Raw genomic sequence first — 18,676 nt, 5'->3', positions numbered from 1 at the left:
CCTCTGATCCAAAGTTAATCTGTCCCTACCCCAGGTATGAACCAGTGGATGCATGGCATATACATAATCAGATGGGCCTTTCTTAATCAAGGAGAATGACAGTAATATCCGAAGTCCCTCTCTAAAGACAAAGTTATCCCAAATACCTGATTTATTAAGAGGAAGTAGCCTTCGATCAAGCAGAGAACTAGCATATAATAATTTTGAGCTAAGAATTTCCTCATCTTCTGGAAGGGCAGCATAGGAAAATATTTCCTCAGTGATTCCCTCATGATGGAAGAATGGAAGTAAATTGAGCAGGAGCATTGCACTATTGGCTGCAGTGGCCTTGTGAGAATTATCAGACTCAGCCCTTAGCTGAATTTCTTTGAATGATAGCTCCCAAGTTTCATAGACAGTTCTGTTATACCTAGAAGCTCCTGTAAATTCAGAATGGGATAATAATATTTTTTGATGCTCTAAATATTTTGCAAGGTAGTCTCCAATAGTGGTAACCCCAGAAGCAATGTAAGCACCAGCCTGATCAATAGCAAGAGGAAAGCAGAAGAGCTGCTTCACAATCTTAGAAGCCTCAGCTTGAAACCCCATTGAAGACAGATCCAAGCAACTGGCTTTTAGAAGTAATTCAATAGCATCATTCTCTTCCAGCTCAGTTACTTCAAGAGAATTCTCAGGTGAAGTCAGATTCCTCATGGTAGAGTTGCGACTGGTTATCAGAATGTTTCCACCTCTCCCAGGTGGAAAATAAGCCTCCAGCTCAGCAGGTGACAGAACATCAGCATTATCATAGATCATGATGTAGTTCTCTTTCAGTGAGCCAATCCAGTGAAGAGCATATTCAGGTGAGCCATCCAGACCACTAGACCTGGCTGCAGAAAAATTACAGATACCCTTGAGTCCTTGTATGATGGTGCCAAGTGAGGAAGCATCAATCCAGAAAACAGAGGAGAAACTGAAGGCAATGGAGATCTCAGAAATGAGAGCTGGATCAATCATTTGGAAACACTCACCAATCAGACATTTCCTCAACAAACTTCAAGCAGATCTGAGTCTTTCCTATACCCCCCATTCCATGCAACAAGAAAAACTTTCTCTTCCGAACTGAGTCATTTGTGTTGGCAAAATGCCTCTTGAGTTTGGCAATGACCTCTGTGCGGCCTGTGAACCGATTGCTTGGATTTGGCATAAGGGGAATGACCCCATCGGATGTCGTTCTACTGCTGTTGTGGATGTTGTGGATGTGCATCTGCCCAAGATCCATGCAAGCAGTTTGGTACACTGGAACATAGGATGACAGCCAATTTACTCACAGTGTTGGCAGTATTGAACGTGTTGTTGCTAGCAACGAAGTGGTGAGCACCCGCAAGAACGCTCACTCCGCTCATGTTGAGATACTGAAGGTGGAGAGGTTCAGGATGGGGAAGGAAGGAAAGGAGCGCCAGGAGGCCAGGCGACCCCACGTGAACACGTGCTTTCGTCTTTCTATAAATCATAAGCACGTGCCTGAGTTTTTCTGACCGACTTCTTCTACTTACTCGTCTTCGTTTTTCTTGTTGCTTGGTGTCCAAGATGGCAGTTCATTTTTTTCGGTGAGTAGGACGAGTTCACGAATGAAGGCGTCTATTCTGATGGGCGGTGCTCTACAGTTGGACTCCGCATCTTCTCTGTAGGAGTTCGTACAACAGGGGACACGAGTTTCTTGGAGATACGTGCGAATTGTACTCGCTGGACGCAGGAGCCCCGGTTTACAATTGTTCAGGTAACAGCGTAAGTCTCACTGGGGCCAAAACCCCATCCACGATCCAAATCTCTCTTGCTCACTTCGGCGTCACTATCCTTCGAAGCCAGTGGCTGGACGATCGTCGAACAGGCTACATCATCTGAAGTCACCGACATGTATTTGGAGGCGGTCTCACAGTGGCCGTCGTTACGTTGAAATGCATGGGGTCCCTTAGTTCAACGGTTGATGGCCCGAAGGATGCCCAACGGGTAATGTCAGTACGTTCGTACTCTTTTCCACTCCATAACAGCAGTGGCCAATGACTGTTTACGCAGCTTGCCCTGTTCGGTTACTTCAAACCAACGGTCAACGGAAAGCTATCCCCTCCGCAACTCCCCGACAGCCCACCGCCATCTGCAGTGGCAATCCGTCTCTTACCTCCCAATCCCAACTTCTGTTCTAATGCCCCTCTTTGAATACAGAAAATCTGGTATGTTCTTCACGCCTTCTGCTGTCACTCTGACTGATGACCGTCGTTGGGAAGGCATTTCAGACGCCACGTATCCATGATTTCCGCGGTTCTGTGTGTTTCAGGGGCATTGACAGAACTGGCGGTTTCGGTATTTTGGTACGTCAAATCCCCGTCATCTATGCAATTTTCGTTGAGCAACGTCCATGTTAGGTCCCGGTTGGCGTTCCTGCCTAAAATTTTGAAGGCGAGTCGCAGACTGCCAACGTCGTTCTTCAAACCTTCTTCAAGCTACTCGATCTTTTTGGCGAGATTGAACCCAGATCTCCCAAGCGAAAGAGTCGCTTGGCCTTCGTAATGCGCCGCGAAACCAACAGCACAGAAAGAGATGGATGGAGTTACCTTCGCTCAAATGATCTTGACATTCAACAATCTACGTGAAACAAGTCCAATCATACAGATGCAGAAGATAGAAAGAACCATCACTCCTCCCACCCAGACTCAAGAACTCCTCGGCAACGAATCTGACCAGAACGACAACCCTCTCAACGACTCGACCCATTCCTTACACCGCCTTGGCGTCGCACAGATGCATGCTTTAAAGAACGAGTTACTATCCAACCGCATAAGCCAAAAGTGGAGGGAAAGGAGGACTAACGGGAGATGATACCAAACCACAAGACTCGCGTACGAGGACAAGATGGGCACCGCGCTACTATACACCGCTGGGTCACCCACCAAAAAAGCCGGGTTCAGCAGGGTAGGTGCCGCGGTGGTGGGTTACCACAAGGGCAAGGAAGTGTTTGCGAGGTCAATGGCAATGGGAGGTCAAGCAGAAGTACACGACGCAGAAATGGCTGGTTTCATCATCTGGGCCAACAAGGTCCGCAAAGCGACACCTCAGAGTCACCGTAGCTGCTGTACCAGCCATCTTCGACCTCAACCCACAGCCAGGGCAACTGTATGCCCACACCTTCAACCTGAAAAGTACGAAGTTCGTCAATCAGGACCCAAGACACACTGTAGAGGTCGCGATGCCCATGACACTGCCAGATACAAGGGAATGACCGAGCAGACGGGCTTTCCAAGAGAGCGACCGAAAAACCATGGGAGCCACCAATTGAAACGACACGCGCCGATGCCTTACGACAAGCGAAGGTGTCGATACTCAGTGCATGGACAGGGGAGCGGCATCATTTCTGAGGGGTTGATGCCGATACAAGGGGGTCCATCCATCATTGGAACAGACCGAACACTTCCGAGAACTGGCAAACGAAGTCTTTTCCACTTCCGCACGGGCACACGTACACCAAGCGTACACAGGCCTGTTTCGAAAGCAGTTCTTCTCAAGGGATGCTCGTGGAGTGAGGGGATGAAGACCACAGGTATATGCTCAGGGAAGCATTGCTTGAACTTTCACTACCGAAATCCTGCACGCCCAAAATGGAATCGAAGCACTGGTCAAACTCCTCGTCAAATGAGGAACATTCGCTCGGGAAGAGTGTACACGGCACCACTCCCCTCGTTTTCAGAGGAGCCGGGACCATCAGAGGGGATTGTTTAGCACAACCCGTTCGAATGGGTATTGGGATCAAGAATTATCACTGATTTCAGCGCAGCTTCGCCCGAGATGCCCTGAGCGAAAGGGGAGGTCAGTGTGGAGATGGTTTTCGTCTGGCGTTCTCTCACGTCGAAAGAACCTGACAGACATTCAAAGAAGGGCGGTCGGGGTAGAAATCGAGGAATAAAATGGTGGCGTTGTTGTGCCCAAAGCGTGGCGCCCAAGGTGCCCGAGATATCCAAAATCACCGCTCAAGGCGTCCGAGGTGCCCAAAGTGTCTTTCTTTGAACACCGCCCAAAGCGCCGGAGGCGTCCAAAGTGTCGATATATATAAGGTTCAGACCTCAGACCTCAATCCTCATCCCATCGCAGGCCGATTTGATCCACTATCTTCACTTGGTGAGTTCTCTCCTGTAGTTCGAGTGCAGGTGGCCTGACGCATTTTCTTCCAGGTGCAGGTCACCAACCCTCAACGAATTTCCTCTGCCATTCATTTCATTCTTCAGTATGCGTTATCAATATACTCCGCTGGGACTCCTTCTGGCATCCATGACTGGTGGGTTCGATCACTCTAGCCTGTCATACTGTCACTTACTCACCTCGATTTTCCAAAAGGCGTCTTTGCAGTACCCCTTGAGTTAACTCACGCTGCTGCTGCGGACGACGCTGAGAAGGCCAACCAAGCCAATCTCGACACGGCCACAGTCGAAGGTTTGTCTTCATTTCCTTTCACAAACTGTTGCCTCATTTTAACTTTTACTCTCAAGCCAACCGACAAATCGGTATAATGGGAAAAGTCATTGCAGACCCTGAGAACGAAAAGCATGCAGCTCTTATCAAGGCCGCCTTCGGACCGAACGCCGACGTGAGCGTCATTCAAGCAAATGTCGAGAAGCTCAAGACCGGCAAGGTTCCTGTCCAGCTTGCTGCCGAGCCAAAAGTTCTCGCCTACACGTTGTACGATAAGAGCACGAATCCCATGGTCGCTCAACATGTTGTTTTCGGTGAAGATTTCCATAAAGGTGTGTAACAAATGCCCACCCACTTTGCCCTTCGACGTTGTGACACGATGATGGTTCATAGGTTCGGCCGCCACTCAAGCTGGTACCCTGATTCATGAAGCCACACATGTACTCTCGGACACTGGCGATTATATGAAGGGTAAGCCTGGCACTATGATCCCAGGTAGCGACCCACGCGACTCAGCCAAAACGGGATGTAAGCCGCTTCTGACTATATCCCTTGAATCGTGCTGACCATCAAATTTAGACACAAAGTCGTTAGAGCCGTATACGACCATTGAAGCCATCAATGCCGACAAAACTTTCAGCAAGATACGAGATAAGACTGAGGGTATGCACAATAACGCGGAGTCCTACGCGTACGTTCTCTGGCTGTTTTTATATATGAATCACCTACTCACGGAGTTCGTTTCATCAGGCAATTTGCAAGCTTATGCTCTAATGCTGGTCTCCGCCGCCGCGAGTTCCACATGTACAGACGAGCGTTGGCGGATGGTGATCACGACATGGTACGTGATGAAATACCAGTTTCTCATTCCATAGTCTGATTGGTACGAATTACAGGCCGCCCATTACCTCGTGAGGCGCCAGTACTGCGAGGTTCCCAAGGACTACTTCAAGAATAAACTGGCTGCCAAAAAGGCTGCGGAGGCAAAAGCTGCCGCAGAGGCAAAAACTCCTGCCGCTGGTGACAAGAAAGCTGCATCGAAGCTCGCCACAACCTCTAAAGCCTTGGGCCGTTTGACTGCTGGTGCCAAGAAGTCCGCTCTGACACCTGGGTCCAAGAAATTGGCTTTGACGCCTGGATCCAAGAAATCGGCTTTGTCACCTGGGCCTAAAAAATCCGCACTCACGACTGGCGCGAAAAAATCCAAACTCGCCACCACAGCTAAAGGACGTTTGTCCGCTGGAAAGAAACCTGCTCTGACACCTGGAGCGAGGAAATCCCCTCCCACAGGCGAAAAGCCATCATCCAAACTCTCCGCCACCTCCAAAGCTTCCAAACTCACCAAATCAGCGCTTGGCACCAAAGGCAAACTTGCAGGGAAAGGTGTTCGTAAACCAACCTCGAAGTCAACTACTGGCAAACGTGTTGCCTCTGCCAAATTCGGAGCCGCTGGCCCGAAAAAACTTGTCGCTGGTAAGAAACCCGCCACAGCCAAGTCCCTGACGAAGGGAGCAGCTCGCGCTGGTGCCAAAAAGGTCGCTGGTGCGCGTACACCGGGTTCCAAAAAGGTGGCTGGCTCCCGTACTACCAAGGGAGCGGGTACTAAGAAGGCGCCTGGCGCGAAAGCTCTGACCAAGGGAGCGGGCACCAAGAAGGCAGTTGGCGCGAAGTCGCTGACCAAAGGAGCAAATCGTGCAGGGTCCAACAAGGTCACTGGTGCCCGTACCACCAAGGGAGCGGCTTCGAAGAAGGCAGGTGCCGCGAAGGCTCTTACCAAGGGAGCAAACCGTGCAGGGTCTAAGAAGGTTGCTGGTGCCCGCACTCCCAACTCTTCTAGCAAGGGGGCGGGCTCCAAGAAACCTGTTGGTGCGAAGTCCTCTTCCAAGGGAGCAAACCGTGCGGCTGTCAAGAAGACTACGTCAAAAGTTGGGGGAACTCAAAAGGGAGCCGCCGCAGGAGCTAAAAGGCCTTCCGCCAAGAACACTGGAGCTCGCAAACCGACATCCAAGGTCGCTGGAAAGCCCACCTCCAAGGCCCTCGTGAAAGGAGCGGCTGGCGCCAAGAAAGTCACGTCCGCGGGTAAGCCGGCATCAAAGGTTTCTTCACCCACTAGAGGTGCCACTGGTGCTAAGAAGGTTGTCGGAGCAGCCGCTAAATCTGCTCCCAAGAAGAGCACCGTTTCGGCTGCCAGCAAGGGAGCTGTGAAGAGTATTGTGACCCCGCAGAATTTGAAGAAGGCTGCGACGCTCACGGCTACTGTGGCTTCAAAGGGCAAGAAGAAGTAATTGAGAGAAGTTGTGTTGCCCTTGTCCTGGATTATTACAGATTAATGAATATAGCAGTTGTCTTAAACGTTGTACGTGGAAGATAATCATAATACATTGAGGCGGGTTGGCGTAATACATATCTCAAAGCGAATCATCTGTCACACAAACTTTAAGAGCTCAGCCCTCTGTTCACCCTGGGCAAATATCGCAGGCGTCGTTGACTTGTTTTCGTGGAGGAAATATAAATCGGAATCCTCAAACTTTCAAGACAAACGAAGACGGCCTTCAGGCTCAGCTCCTGGCCTATTTTGTCAAGACTCACTATTCATAACATTTTCACCCTGCTCTCCAATCCCAAGCTGAGACGTTCACTTGTACGGTAGTCCCATCCCAAATTCTCTTCCACCGAGGAAAACTTTGTCAAAGGACGTCATCATCGAAAGGACGATGATTTCGAGTCTTGTCAATCGGCTATCCAAGCTGCGACAGAGTTGAGGGACAACGCGATGAATGTCAACGTGACATTGACGCAAATCAAACTTTGAGTGCGTTGAGATCATGGTTGCCCTTGAAACTTATAAAAAATGCACTACGGGAGCTTGCACTGCCAGCATCTCGCAAGAAACGCTGAATTGTTCTGCCACGATGATATTAGTTATTTAGGCGGCGTCTGAAGCAGAAAGACATGGGGCGCACAATGAATTTCTCGACGTCTTCATGAGCGTTTGAGTCTCCCAACTTGAAAGAGTGAGACAACAAACACAGAGCGCAAAGAGACCAAGGCTCGAAGTATACAAATTATCTGTCGTCGGCAGCTTCGATGATAACAGTCATGTTCCATAAATTTGTGTGCGGGGTACCCTCACGGAGGAGGGAACTCGTTCCGGAGAGCATATCTGAAGAATTCTGCTCAGGACGCTGGGTGGCTTTCATTGGGCTCTCACCTCCATGGCCCCACATGAGTCTCTTCTCCCACTATTGCACCCAAACTTCAACATGCTCACGCGGCGACGTGAAGTGAATGCGACAATGTGCCTGAGGGGGACGGGGATGAAGCAGAAGTCCTAACCCTATCCTAGGGCTTCCATCCGTCTCCGCAAAATCCGAGTGGCACTGGCAGCACACAATTGTACAACCTCAAAACCTTGTATTCGTCCTTTATCTCACCCTTTCACTGGCTCGTACTGACTCGTACTCATCATAGCGTTGAACGTTGAACGTTGCATTACTAAACCCCAACCTTTTTCTCCTTCAACGCCGAGTTTAGATCTGGGATGTGACTCTGATTCACTCTCTAGTGTCTTCATCCAAAAGTATGCCGGAGTCAAAGTGAGCGACCTACCAAGATCAAGTTCGACTCCGAACTCACGCCATGTACACCTGCAGTCAGGCAATGCGACGCCTCCTGATCTGTTCTTTGCACGCCTACTACGTTGAAACCTCCTCCTAGTTTTCTCACTCTCGCGGCTCGCCTCACCAGCGGATCCGGACAAGGCGTAAGCTACTATCTCAGCATCATTGGCGTATTCCCTTGTAGATCAAAGACCAAGGTGACGCTTAAACCCTACTCCTCAACGGCTACTACGAGAGTTCAAATATCTCCTCCTCCTGGTCATTGGCAGGTAATCCGGTTCCAGCTCAAAATGGCTCTGTTGTCTGCTCTTTCGAAAACTTGAGGGGGCACTTCAGTGGTTTTGGGTCTCAAGTATTGAAGCTTCAACCGCAACATATCTTTGATCTGCGCGATCAAATTCACGAGGACGACGTCGATGGGCCACAGCATTTCAGGGCGCCGAGTTCGCCTTCGTTTGGACATGCGTATCTCGAGGCACCACTCACGTAGCCATGTTCACGTTGAATTACCAACTTGGGGTCCCTTGATTTAACAGTTGAGGATGGCCCGAAGGACGGGTAATGTCAGTGTGTAGCTGGCTGGTAAGGCCAGCGGGCATGCCCACAAACCCTCTTTACCCCCCCTTTTTCCTACCCGCCTTTTCAGTCCGTGGACTTCACGCAACAGACTTACGTCGACAGGATCACGCGTATATTCGAAAACACAAGACGTCTGCAAAACGGCTACAAAATTCACTATTTAATTCCCTGATATCGCTCGTCCCATCATGACTGTGCCTGTCGCTCCGCGATCGGGTACTTAACAGACAACACCCCACGTAGATGGAAAGCATAGGCAGCAAATGACGGGGCTACCCCGCTCACGTATATAGGTGCATCCCAAAACGGCGTTTCCGTGCCGGGCTGGGTGGGGGAATGATCGCCTCGGGCGTGCTCTCACCAGTGCATGGGATGACCTCGGGGGTCAGGTATAAAAGGCACTCGGGGCCTTAGGTAGTCTAGTCTACAGAGTTGTAAGGTCTGACATGGGGCTCCGCCCCAATAGACTTGAATTTGACTTTAAAAAAAAAAAAATGTCAGTGTGTTCATAAACTTTACTATTCTATAACGGCCGTGGCTATGTACTAACGCCGGGCTGTTTACGCAGCTGGCTTTGTTCGGCTACTTCCCCCAACAATCAACGGAAAGCTATACCCTCAATCCCAACTTCCCTTCTACTGCCTATCTTTTAATACAGAAATTGGCAGTTATGTTCTTCGCGCTTTCTGCTGTCGTTCCAACTGATGTCGATTGTTGGGAAGGCCTTTCAGATGCCACGTAAGCATGGGCATGGCTTCCTCGCTTCAGTGCGTCGTAAAAGCAACGGAGTCGGGATCTTAAGAAGGATGGATTCCCGCCTTGTTTGGTGGTCACATGTGAATATTGCGGACAAGACTTGGACAAACCTTTTTCGACGAGATGTTGAGCCGTGGGGCTTGAAACCTTTCTCGAATCTCACTTTCACGCGTCTTTCTCGTGTCTTCTCTTCTGCAAGATCTGACTTACTTCCAAAGGTGGTGATTTCGGAGGCATCGCTCGAATTCTTACCACCAAACTCCTGGGCACCCAAGATGGAATTCGAGGACTAGCCAAATTTCTCCTCAAGTCCGAGTCAGGAGCATCCATTCGCTCGGAACGGCACCACTCCCCTCGTTCCCAGAAGAGCCAGACCACACGTCGAGACGGATGACGACGGCAATTAGCCACGGCCTCCAGAGTCCTACAAGCATAAGTACTAGTAGCTAGAGACTCATGACGCTGACAAACCAAGGCTGCCCCGATGGCCCCTTTTATGCAGTGCATCCGTGCAACAGACGCAGCTGAGGCAACTCACTTATGATTTGAACTTCCTACACCGCATGGCTACAAACTCCAAGGCTCCCCCCTCGTTATAATTATCCAGTCCCAGTTGATGATCGCAGGTACTTATATCTTGGATTCGCAGAACAGTGGTGCGTCTTGGTACACTAAGTATACTCCCTGCACATAAATCTATAAAAAACTTCTTCGAGAAGTCTTAGATTCTCGGCCGTAATTGCCAGTGGATCCCTTTCATAAACTATAAAATTACATGGTGACACAGTACATGAAACGACCATTCTTTCTACCTGTTGGCTACTCAGGAAGTTCACCAACGACCCTGTCTGAATGCTGAGCAAATTCAACTTCAGCGCCTTGCTCGATAACCTCATACCGATCATCGTCATCCGTCAGGCCGGCGAAAAAATTGGGGAATAAAAAGGTCTTCTTCACCCCATTCTCGCAATCCACCTGCTCAAGCGTGACCGCTGCCGCATCCCGCCAACCCTCAAGAATACAAACCCCAAAAGAGACCCTGATCCGCGCTTCACCCTTAGGCAAAGCCTTCAATCCTTCTAAAAAGGCGGCCCCTCGCACCAGATTATCCTTGGCGAGAGGATGGTTGCCAAGGAGAAGGTGCACGGTCACCGAGCGTTGGTTATCCTTTGACGTTGTGAGGACGATACTTTCATTAGTTGGAATCCTATATCGCGGGGGTACGAGGGTAATTGCACCCCCAGACGCTGAAGTGACGCTGACAGGAAGGGGGACAATGTATTGTGCTAGCCTCCTCGGTTGTGGTGGTAGATTCAACCTTGTGTAAAGGCGGGCAGCCGCGGAAGCAGAGATAACATCGGGGGTGTTGATGGTAATTGGGGTACCTGGATAATGTGTTTCGAAAAAGGTGCGTACAGTAGGAAGTTGTTGAGGCAGTGGATTGTTTAGCACAACCCGTTCGAACGGGTACTTGGGATCGACAATTATCACCGTTTTCAGCGCAGCTTCATCTGAGATGCCCTGAGCGAAAGAGGAGGTAAGTGTGTAGATGGTTTTCGTCTGGCGTTCGCCCTTGTCGAAAGAACTTGACAAACATTCGGAGGAGAGGCGGTCGGGGTAGAAATCGAGGAATAGAATGGTGGGCGTTGCTGTGTTGTTGGGGAGGGTGGCGCAGTATGCCTCGCCATGAGTAATGAAAACGGAGGGGTCATCTTCCGCTAAAGTGGTCTCAGGTTCAAGCGCGTCGGTGTCGTAGTAGTAATAGTGGGATGTTCCTTCAGTAATTGTGTTGAGGGCGACGTAGTACTCATCCGCCGGGAAAGCAGAGGGCACGGAGACTAGATACGCCTTCACTTTGGATTCCTGCCATTGGCAGAGCAGGGATTTCACGGTATCGAGAAGGGATGATAACGAGGTGACTTGTTCAATCCCCGTACCAATCGTTGATCCGTCAGATGATGAGAAAAGGGAGATAGATACAACGTATCCATCGGAGGATTTGAAGAGGCTGATTCCAGCGGCGGCCATGGCTATTCAATTTGAGGGTGGGAAGTCGTTTTTGGGAGATGGAGCGCAGGGATTCGTAAGGCTTGTCTTTCCTGACGTGCAACCTGGTGTTGATATAGATCCTAAGTGTCACTCATCAAGCAAGTCCCGCGGAGTCAGGAGGACTCGTCAGGATAAATTTGCCCAGTTTGGTAGGTCTCCAACAGCACAGCCGATTGTTAACTGTAGATCGTCAGACCGTGATGTCAATCAAAGAAAATAAGGCAAAGCCTGCGAACGCAAGGCAACTTGAAGCATGAAGATATCTCGGGAATGGGGATCTCGTCGACGTGACACGTCGGGGAATGGTTTGAGCTGCCAATGCTCTTCAAGGCACGTGACTTGAGAACACGGTAAATCCTGGCCGAAAAACTTCAAATCGGAAAAGTCGCGCATACTCTCTTGGCTCATGGCGACCTTCTGGAGAAGTACAACTGTCTTTGGGTGCGACCACTTGATTTTTTTTCACCCAAGTCACAGATTTTCATATCAATACAGCTCCGCTCAGCATTCTTGTTTCAAACGTGAGAGTCGCGAACCCCGGTGGTCACCGGTCATCAGATAACTGTTTTAAGGGTAGATCTCCTGTCGATCATCTGTACGACTTTTGTAGCCACCCCCTGGCAAGCTGTCCAACTTACGACACCATGAGAAACCACGCAACCTCGCGCGACGTCCGCTAGCGTCCGCTCCGGATCCGTTTTCCATTCAAACGACGAAAATAGCTTCATTCTGGCACCATCCAACTCCGCACGGACGTAAATCAATCCAGGATTGCAACGTGCATGAGACCTTGTTTTTGGTAGCGACGCATCGGATAGTACACGCTTGGGATTCGGAATTGAACCTGGCTCTGATTCTTTCAAAAGATTTTGAGCAGGTGGTATGAGCCGTAAGTTCATGGTATCAACATTCAATGAAATTTTCAATGATCCCTTCAAGCTGTGTCGGATTTCAGACGTCCCTTCACCCTTATCTCAAATCGGAACCAAAATCGTCCACGCGGCCCAGCGTTTCAAAGTCTGTCCAACAACTGTCCAAAGTCCGTCACCATGTGACGAAATTTCCCCATTGAATTGATGGAAATGGTTTCGTTTGGACGTCGTTTACTGGATAAGAAATATATATATAAGGGTCAGACTTCAGAAGTCAATCCTCATCCCATCGCAGGTCGATTTGATCCACAGTCTTCACTTGGTGAGTTTCCTCCTCTAGTTCGGGTGCAGGTGGCCTGACGCATTTTCTTCCAGGTGCAGGTCACCAACCCTCAACGAATTGCCTTTTCCTCTGCCATTTATTTCATTCTTCAGTATGCGTTCTCAATATACTCCAGTGGGACTCCTTCTTCTGGCATCTATTACTGGTGGGTTCGGCCACTCTAGCCTGTCATACTGTCACTTACTCAGCTCGATTTTTCAAAAGGCGTCCTTTCAGTGCCCCTCAGTTTAACTCACGATGCTCCTGCTAACGCCGCTGAAACAACCAACCAAGGCAATCTCGACGCGGCCACAGTCGAAGGTTTGTCTTCATTTTCTTTCACAAACTGTCTTATAACTTTGATTCTCAAGCTAATCGGCAAATCGGCATAATGAAGAAAGTCATCGCAGACCCTGACAACGCGAAGCATAAACCTCTCATCGATGCCGCGTTCGGAGCGAACGCCGACCGGGACGTCATTAAAGCAAATGTCGAGAAGCTCAAGACCGGCAACGTTCCTGTCAAGCTTGCCTCCGAGCCAAAAGTTCTCGCCTACACGCAATACTCTGATACGGATCCCGCGGTCGCTCAACATGTTGTGTTCGGTGAAAATTACCATGCATGTATGTGATAAATGCCTACCCACTTTGCCCCTTTGACGTTCTGACACGATTATGGTCCATAGCTTCGCCTGCCGCTAAAGCCGGTACGCTAATCCACGAAGCCACACATGTACTCTCAGACACTGGCGATTATATGAGGGGCAGGCCTGGCACTATGATCCCAGGTAGCGACCCACGTACGTCGGCCAAAACGGGATGTAAGTCACTTCTTAATATTCTATGAACCACGCTGACCATCAAATTTAGACACAAAGTCGATGGAGCCGTATAAGACCGTTGACCAAATCAATGCCGACAAAGATTTCGTCAAGATACGCGATAAGACCGGAGGTATGCAGAATAACGCGGAGTCCTACGCGTACGTTCTCCGGCATTTTTTCACATATGAATCACCCATTCACGGAATTCGTTTCATCAGGCAATTTGCAAGCTTATGCGCTAATGCTGGTCTCCGCCGCCGCGAGTTCCACATGTACAGACGAGCGTTGGCGGATGGTGATCACGACATGGTACGTGATTAAATACCACTTTCTTATTTTCTAGTCTGATTGATACGGTTTACAGGCTGCCCATTACCTCGTGAGGCGCCAGTCGTGCGCGCTTCCCAAGGACTACTTCAAGAATAAGGCCGCTGCGAAAAAGGCTGCGGAGGCGAAAACTCCTGCCGCTGGTGACAAGAAAGCTGCATCCAAGCTTGCCACGACCTCCAAAGCCTTGAGCGGTTTAACTGCGGGTGCCAAAAAGTCCGCTCTGACACCCGGCTCCAAGAAATCGGCTTTGACGCCCGGATCCAAGAAATCCGCGTTGACCCCTGGGTCCAAGAAATCCGCACTTACGGCTGGCGCGAAAACTTCCAAACTCACCTCGGCAACTAAAGGACGTTTAGCTGCTGGAAAGAAATCTACTCTGACACCTGGAGCAAAGAAATCCGCTCTCACGGCGAAAAAATCATCATCTAAACTCCCCGCTACCTCCAAAGCCAGCAAAGCTTCCAAACTCACCAAATCAGCCCTTGGTACCAAAGGCAAACTTGCAGGTAAAGGCGTCGCCGGTGCTCGCAAACCAACGTCCAAGTCACCTACCGGCAAGCGCGTTGCCTCTGCAAAATTCGGAGCCGCTGGCGCGAAAAAACTCGGCGCTGGTAAGAAAACCGCCACAGCCAAGTCCCTGACGAAGGGAGCAGCTCGCGCTGGTGCCAAGAAGGTTGCTGGTGCGCGTACACCGGGTTCCAAGGCTCTCACTAAGGGAGCTAACCGCGCGGGTTCCAAAAAGGTGGCTGGCTCTCGTACCACAAAGGGAGCGGGTGCTAAGAAGGCAGCTGGCGCGAAAGTTCTGACCAAGGGAGCGAATCGCGCAGCATCCAAGAAGGTCACTGGTGCCCGTACCACCAAGGGAGCGGCTTCGAAGAAGGCAGGTGCGGCGAAGGCTCTTACCAAGGGAGCAAACCGTGCAGCGTCCAAGAAGGTCGCTGGTGCCCGCACTCCCAAAGCTCCTGGCAAGGGAGCGGGCTCCAAGAAAGCTGTTGGCGCGAAGTCCTCTACCAAGGGAGCGAACCGTGCAGGTGTCAAGAAGACTGCATCAAAGGTTGGGGGAACTAAGAAGGCAGGCGCAGCAGGAGCTAAAAGGCCTTCCGCCAAGACCACTGGCGCTCGCAAACCGACATCCAAGGTTGCAGGAAAGCCCGCCTCCAAGTCCCTCGTGAAAGGAGCCGCCGGCGCCAAGAAGGTCACGTCCGCGGGTAAGCCGACATCAAAGGTGTCCTCTCCCACTAGAGGTGCCACTGGTGCTAAGAAGGTCGTCGGGGCCGCGGCTAAGTCTGCCCCAAAGAAGAGCACTGTTTCGGCCGGCAAGGCAGCTGTGAAGAGTGTTGCGACCCCCCAGAATTTGAAGAAGGCTGCGACGCTCACGGCTACTGTGGCTACAAAGGGCAAGAAGAAGTAATTTATTGAGTTTGTATGGAGCAGTTGTCGTAAACGTTGTACGTTGAAGACACTTGGAATCCATTGAGGCTGGCTCGTATTACGGCATATTTCAACGCCAACGCGAATCATCCTCCACGCGAAGAGCCCAGTGCCCTCTATTCACCCTGAGTGAATAGCGCAAGCCTTGCTGACTTGTTTTCGTGGACCTGCTACTTATCAAAGATTAGAGATACATGAACCGGAATTCTCAAAACTTTAGAGACCGACGAAGACGGCCTTCAGGCTCAGCCACTGGCCAACTCTGTCAATCCTCACTAACACTATTCATAACTTCTTCATCCTGTTCTCCAATTTCAAGCTGAGACGTTCCGGTTTTGAAATATCGCCCGCTCCTCCGAATCTTAACACAAACCGTCAGTTATTATCTATGAGCCGCTTCAGGAGGGCGAACTTGGACCATTCTAGATTCTCCTCCGCTAGTCAAAGGACGTCACCATCGGAAGGATGATGATTCCGAGTCCTGTGTGTAGATAGACTATCCAAGCTGCGGCAGAGTTCAGGGATAACGGATGAATATTGATGTTAAGGTAACACTGCTGACAGGCAAGTGGAGAGCGTTGAGATCATGGTAATCTTGAGTTTCACTCGTATTAATCCGGTTGTCCCTTCAGCAACGAGGACCTGAAATAGGCAGTCGAGAGACTGACTCAAACATCAGAAAGACAAAAGTTCTTCTCAAGCTGCGCCCTTTGTAGAACTTCTCCAAGAGGAATTCCCCTTCATTTGCCGGAAACGTGCCAGAAACTTCATATTTACGCCATTCGTGAATAAATTAATTTACAATTACTGGTATGCACCGTGCTACGAGATTTCCAGAACACGCGACGGCTGCACCGACCAGCGGGTATCCATGTCGTTTGATTCCGACCAGGGGGTATCCATGTCGTTTAATTGCGACCGGTAATCGGTCTTCTTGAGGGGAATGTCGTCCCCCTTCTCGCTGAAATCGAGGAAAGTTTCCATGTCTTCTCCGAGATTTCCTATCGTTCGTGCTACGAATGCGGATACGTTTACGTGGGTATCAATATTTCGTGAAGGTAGCAGTGCAGCGTCGTGACTATCGGAGACATAAGAGAGAGATCGCAAGTTGAGGACAAGCCGGGATATCATGGTTGCGGTGATCAATTGACTGAAAGATGCACCAACAGCTTTCAAATCGGACGGTCCGAGCTGTAACGGGATTCAATGAGTGACAGATGTTTCAAAGAGATAACACTGACAAAGAATATAAGAGTGTTTAATAGGTTTGCCATGAAAATCACAAGAAAGTACATGAGACCATCTCGCAAGAAAAGGTGAATTGTTCTAGTACAATGATCTTGATTGAGTCGCTCTGGGCGGAAGATAGAAAAAAAAATGGGACGCACGGTGTCCTTCTTGACCGCCTGATAAATGTTCGAGTTCGCCAAAGAGTGAGAAAAAAAATGCAACAGTCGGTGACCAAGGGAGTGACCCAAAGGGCAGCTTCGAGAAGAATCATCTTTTAGAATAAATATACACGTGTGGGGTCCACTTACGAAACAGCGGACTCGCACTCGAGAAAATACAACCTGTCAAGGCATTATACGACTGAATGAAATCTGATGACGGCAATGAATATACCAACGAAGCCAGGAGGAAGTGGAACAGCTTTGGGGAGGACGCTTCAGAATATGTAGTAGAGTAACCTTCGACCAAAATTACTCACCGAAACCGGTCCTCATTCCGATGGACGATAACGTAACTTGCGCAACCCATAAAAATAAGAGAAACGCCAATATGAGACGGCTACGGCCGTAAAGGGCGTATACACGTAAAATCATAATCACTGATGTACTGATGAGCAGACCCGGTCAATCGAGTATCTAGGATCTGATTCACTGACTTTCGCAGACTAAATACACGAGTTAGGCGTGTTCAAGTTCTCGAGGGTAATATTGACTTACCTGCTACCATTGCAACTGTGGAGGATCCCTCAAACGCGACAAATCTATCGCAACTGCAAAGGTCGTTAACACATTAATGAATTTTGATCTTGGTTTCTAATCCTTACGCCTATGACATTATGGTGAGCATCAATCGATGCTGAATAATAGAGTTGCATACCGATTTGGTCCATATAGGATCCTGGAATGCTGTTGGAAACGGGGAGCGTAAAGAGAATGAAAGAAAGACCACGACTCAGGACTAACCATCGATACCAACGATAAATTGTAGAGGAGTGACGTAACGATTTATGAGGAATAAAATCGTCGCCCCGGACCAATTCTGCTTCCAGATTCTTTCTACCTGCAGATGGGTTAGTTTATTCAAATTTTGGAGATGAAGATAAATGGTACAACTTCATCTGGAAACGTAAGGACTGTCTGCGCGTTAGATCCTTTCCCTCCGTCTAAATGCGATACGTTGACTGACTTTGATCATACACCAGCATTACAAATGCAGCAATCTGGAAGTACTTTCCGGCCGTTCTTAATTAGCAAGTGTGAGCGAACCAAGACTCGTGATTGATTTACTGTACTCACAGATGAAGGGCGGCTGTTGCAAGCACCTGGGCATCTGGCGACGGAGAGGACATTGGGACCCACAAGCATCATCGCACCACTTTGGAACATCACTTAAATGATTCCGTTAATCCAAGTCTTATGTCCTAACGGATCAACGGAGATATCTCAGCGCTCATTGAGAGGACCCCGGGCAATAGCAGAAAAGGCCTGATCCCGAAAATTGGGTTTTTGTCCGGACGCCTCTGCACCAAATTTGTCCGGACTGGACCTGGCCTACCACACCCCAATCTCAAAAATTTGTCCGGACGGCCAGATCAGGGTAAATTTTTCTCTACAAATGTCCCACAATTATGCCCAAATACCGGCTGGGAGGCTTTTTTTTCGACATCTCGTCGATTTTGTCCGGACTCTGGCTCTGGGCAGTTTCGAATTTTGTCACTTTTTGTCCGGGTTGGCCCCCAGCTGTAGGGCCTAAAATCCACATTTTTTGTCCGGATCGGGACCAGGGCTTTCCTGCTATTGCCCGGGGTCCTCTTCATTGAGTCATTCACGAGTTCCCCATGCGTATGTTGCAAGGATGCTGTAATTTAAATGCGGCGATGATATTGCGGTCGCCGGTGACATCGAAGTTCTTGGCTGAAGCCTGGAATGAACCGAGCAAGCAAGCGTGCATGGGATTTTAATGCCTGATAAAGATAAGCGCTAGTGCTCACTGGGTATCAGAGCACCTGCTTACAGCGTTTTGATTGAACATGCGAAAGGTACAGTGCCGACTGAGAAGTGGCCTCGGTCAGCAGATGAGATCATTCTGGTGTTGGGTTCCAAGGCAAACAGGCCCAAACATTTATCCTTTTTGTTTCGACCTTCAAAGTTTGAAACAACCTTCCAACCTTGCCAACGGGGCCTTGTTTATGACATCGCAGGAGAATCTGTCGTTCAATAATATA

General features: G+C 49.6%; 8 protein-coding genes across 8 annotated transcripts; 3 read left to right on the top strand and 5 right to left on the bottom strand.

Moving 5' to 3' along the window:
* Window positions 1–1,941: 1,941 nt before the first annotated feature.
* Window positions 1,942–2,196, top strand: LACBIDRAFT_303921 (uncharacterized protein; the record flags this gene model as incomplete). Its single annotated transcript, XM_001884452.1, has 2 exons — window positions 1,942–1,998; window positions 2,056–2,196. The coding sequence occupies 2 exons, from the start codon at window positions 1,942–1,944 to the stop codon at window positions 2,194–2,196; spliced, it is 198 nt and encodes a 65-aa protein (XP_001884487.1).
* Window positions 2,197–4,257: 2,061 nt separating this feature from the next.
* LACBIDRAFT_303920 (uncharacterized protein) lies at window positions 4,258–6,725 on the top strand (the record flags this gene model as incomplete). The annotated part of the gene is made up of 7 exons (XM_001884451.1): window positions 4,258–4,306; window positions 4,366–4,461; window positions 4,518–4,772; window positions 4,834–4,968; window positions 5,020–5,131; window positions 5,191–5,281; window positions 5,337–6,725. 7 exons carry the CDS (start codon window positions 4,258–4,260, stop codon window positions 6,723–6,725), a joined length of 2,127 nt encoding a protein of 708 aa, XP_001884486.1.
* A 2,711-nt stretch (window positions 6,726–9,436) lies between these two features.
* Window positions 9,437–11,423, bottom strand: LACBIDRAFT_294984 (uncharacterized protein; the record flags this gene model as incomplete). Its single annotated transcript, XM_001884335.1, has 4 exons — window positions 9,437–9,457; window positions 9,606–9,819; window positions 9,934–9,962; window positions 10,236–11,423. The coding sequence occupies 4 exons, from the start codon at window positions 11,421–11,423 to the stop codon at window positions 9,437–9,439; spliced, it is 1,452 nt and encodes a 483-aa protein (XP_001884370.1).
* Window positions 11,424–12,752: 1,329 nt separating this feature from the next.
* On the top strand, window positions 12,753–15,247 carry LACBIDRAFT_294983 (uncharacterized protein; the record flags this gene model as incomplete). The annotated part of the gene is made up of 7 exons (XM_001884450.1): window positions 12,753–12,804; window positions 12,864–12,959; window positions 13,010–13,261; window positions 13,324–13,458; window positions 13,508–13,619; window positions 13,680–13,770; window positions 13,826–15,247. 7 exons carry the CDS (start codon window positions 12,753–12,755, stop codon window positions 15,200–15,202), a joined length of 2,115 nt encoding a protein of 704 aa, XP_001884485.1. The 3' UTR covers window positions 15,203–15,247.
* Window positions 15,248–16,044: 797 nt separating this feature from the next.
* On the bottom strand, window positions 16,045–16,723 carry LACBIDRAFT_303916 (uncharacterized protein; the record flags this gene model as incomplete). Its single annotated transcript, XM_001884334.1, has 3 exons — window positions 16,045–16,413; window positions 16,464–16,548; window positions 16,611–16,723. 3 exons carry the CDS (start codon window positions 16,721–16,723, stop codon window positions 16,045–16,047), a joined length of 567 nt encoding a protein of 188 aa, XP_001884369.1.
* Window positions 16,724–16,804: 81 nt separating this feature from the next.
* On the bottom strand, window positions 16,805–17,045 carry LACBIDRAFT_303915 (uncharacterized protein; the record flags this gene model as incomplete). The annotated part of the gene is made up of 2 exons (XM_001884333.1): window positions 16,805–16,872; window positions 16,931–17,045. The coding sequence occupies 2 exons, from the start codon at window positions 17,043–17,045 to the stop codon at window positions 16,805–16,807; spliced, it is 183 nt and encodes a 60-aa protein (XP_001884368.1).
* Window positions 17,046–17,271: 226 nt separating this feature from the next.
* On the bottom strand, window positions 17,272–17,800 carry LACBIDRAFT_303914 (uncharacterized protein; the record flags this gene model as incomplete). The annotated part of the gene is made up of 6 exons (XM_001884332.1): window positions 17,272–17,277; window positions 17,329–17,357; window positions 17,415–17,511; window positions 17,562–17,584; window positions 17,638–17,693; window positions 17,748–17,800. The coding sequence occupies 6 exons, from the start codon at window positions 17,798–17,800 to the stop codon at window positions 17,272–17,274; spliced, it is 264 nt and encodes an 87-aa protein (XP_001884367.1).
* Window positions 17,801–18,060: 260 nt separating this feature from the next.
* LACBIDRAFT_303913 (uncharacterized protein) lies at window positions 18,061–18,213 on the bottom strand (the record flags this gene model as incomplete). Its single annotated transcript, XM_001884331.1, has 1 exon — window positions 18,061–18,213. One exon carries the CDS (start codon window positions 18,211–18,213, stop codon window positions 18,061–18,063), a length of 153 nt encoding a protein of 50 aa, XP_001884366.1.
* Window positions 18,214–18,676: the final 463 nt, after the last annotated feature.

The sequence above is a fragment of the Laccaria bicolor genome, genomic scaffold (assembly GCF_000143565.1).
Source record: "Laccaria bicolor S238N-H82 LACBIscaffold_25 genomic scaffold, whole genome shotgun sequence".
NCBI classification, from domain to species: domain Eukaryota; kingdom Fungi; phylum Basidiomycota; class Agaricomycetes; order Agaricales; family Hydnangiaceae; genus Laccaria; species Laccaria bicolor.
The sequence above is the reverse complement of the archived record's forward strand: the minus strand, read 5'-3'. Positions and strand labels throughout refer to the sequence as shown.